General features: G+C 42.2%; 1 protein-coding gene across 1 annotated transcript; it reads right to left on the reverse strand.

Annotated features, from left to right (window-relative positions):
• Window positions 1-1083: 1083 nt before the first annotated feature.
• On the reverse strand, window positions 1084-2052 carry LOC309401226 (olfactory receptor 6X1-like; the record flags this gene model as incomplete). The annotated part of the gene is made up of 1 exon (XM_081970295.1): window positions 1084-2052. One exon carries the CDS (start codon window positions 2050-2052, stop codon window positions 1084-1086), a length of 969 nt encoding a protein of 322 aa, XP_081826421.1.
• Between the last annotated feature and the right edge of the window lie 327 nt (window positions 2053-2379).

The following is a 2379-nucleotide window of genomic DNA, read 5'->3' on the forward strand; positions in this document are numbered from 1 at the left end:
CACTCTAGAAAGCCTTAGCAAGACCACACCTAGAATACTGCATCCAGTTTTGGTCACCACATTATAAAAAAAGGATGTTGAGACTCTAGAAAAAGTGAAGAGAAAAGCAATCTGGATGATTAGGGGCACTGGAGACTAAAAAATATGAAAATGGCTACAGGAACTGGGCATGGCTAGTCTAGTGAAGAGAAGGACCAGGGGAGACATGATAGCAGTATTTCAATATTTGAGGGTCCGCCACAGAGAAGAAGGAGTCAAGCTATTTTCCAAGGGACCCGAAGGCCAGACAAGGAATAATGGATGGAAACTGAACAAGGAGACATTCAACCTAGTAATAAGGAGAAATGTTCTGACAGTGAGAACAATCAACCAACAGAACAGCTTCGTCACTGGAGGCTTTCAAGAAGAGATTAGATTGCCAATTTTAAGAAATGGTGCAGTGGTGAAATTCAAAATTTTTTATTACCGGTTCTGTGGGCGTGACTTGGTGGATGAGGCAGGGGAAGGATACTGCAAAATCTCCATTCTCTCCCTACTCCTGGGGGAAGGATATTGCAAAATTCCCATTCCCACCACACTCTGGGGCCAGTCAGAGGTGGTATTTGCCGGTTCTCCAAACTACTCAAAATTTCTGCTACTGGTTCTCCAGAATCTGTCAGAACCTGCTGAATTTCACCCCTAGTGTAGGGTCTCCCATTTGGACAGGGGGTTGGACTTCATAACCTACAAGGTCTGTTCCAACTCTGTTAATCTGTCAAAGTTAGGGTAAAAAATTGCTGATGGATACCCTGTTTCCCTGAAAATAAGACCTCCCGGGATAATAAGCCCAATCAGGCTTTTGAGCGCAGGTGCTAAAAATAAGCCCTCTCCCAAAAATAAGCCCTCTCCCAAAAATATTACAACACAGCAGCAGCCATGAGGTGACAACGCTCACCACCTCCTGCACCTCAAAAATAATAAGACCTCCCCGAAAATAAGGGCAATGGTTTATTTTGGGGGTCAAAAGAAAAGAAAACCCTCTCTTATTTTCTTGGAAACATAGAAGTTCATCCACTCCTCTTCTTGAAGAATGGGATTGTTTCTTCAGCCAGGTCTAGGTTTAGATTTTAGGGGAAGCTGGAGTCTATTTTTTCTTAATGCTTTCCAAATGGCTTCTTTCACTTCATTGTTCCTAATAGTATAAACAAAAGGATTGAGCACTGGAGCAACCGTAGTATGGACCACAGAAACAGACCGTATTACACCAAAGGAAGAGTTCTTGACAGTTGGTCTTAAATAAACAAAAAAGACCGACCCATACAAAATGCAGACCACAACCAAATGGGAAGCACATGTAGAAAAGGCCCTTTGTTGTCTGGTTGACGAAGACATGCGGGGAACGGTGAAGATGATGAAGAAGTAAGAAATGAGGGTGAAAAGCAGAGAGGACATCACCACGAGTACAGTAATAAGGAAGCTCAGGGCTTCGATGAGATGTGTATCTCCTCCTGCAATCTTCAAAAGAGGCCCAGCATCGCAAAAGAAATGATTGATAACGTTGGAGGTGCAGTAGGGTAGGTTGGCAACCATGACGACTTGACAAATCACGTAGGAAAAAACCACAAACCAGACTGCCATGGATATCTTAAAGCAAACCGCAGAAGTCATGATGGTGGAGTATCTCAAAGGACGGCAGATGGCCAAGTATCGGTCCAAGGATAGCAAGGTGATGATGAAAAATTCCGTGACCCCAAAGAGGAAGTAGAAGTACAGCTGTGTTATGCAGCAGTAGAAACAGATGGAATTCTTCTCTGAGACATAGTTGACCAGCAGTTTGGGAATAAAGGCTGTGGTGTGTCCAATGTCAATGCAAGAAAGGTTGCTAAGGAAGAAATACATGGGCTTCTGGAGATGGTGGTCCAAAATGACCATCACAATGATGAGCCCGTTGCCCATCAGACACAGGAGGTAGAGCAGAAAGATACCTGCATGCATCACACTTTCCATTCGCCCTACACCTGGCAATCCGACCAGGGTAAACTCTACCGCTCTCATACAGTTGGTCAAATTCATGTTCTCTTAAAAGACAGGAAAATAGAGGATCTTCAATGAGTCACTCTTTAAGCACATTTCTAAACACAATTTTCATAAATTACCGTTGTGTTTGGAACACATAAAGCATACTAGTACATTTAAAGAAATGCCATCAGCTACCTGGTTCATACTATCATATGTGGTGGACATGCCCCAAAGCAAAAAATAAAATTAAAAAATACTGGACAAAAAATACACACATGATTTGGAAAAAAAATGACAAAACGACATATTGATTTAAAGCCAGAAATATTTTTGTTGGGTATTGTACCGGATGAATATAACAAGGGGAATATATATTTGATC

This window comes from Natrix helvetica, assembly GCF_964273705.1.
Source record: "Natrix helvetica genome assembly, chromosome: Z".
Taxonomy (NCBI): Eukaryota; Metazoa; Chordata; class Lepidosauria; order Squamata; family Natricidae; genus Natrix; species Natrix helvetica.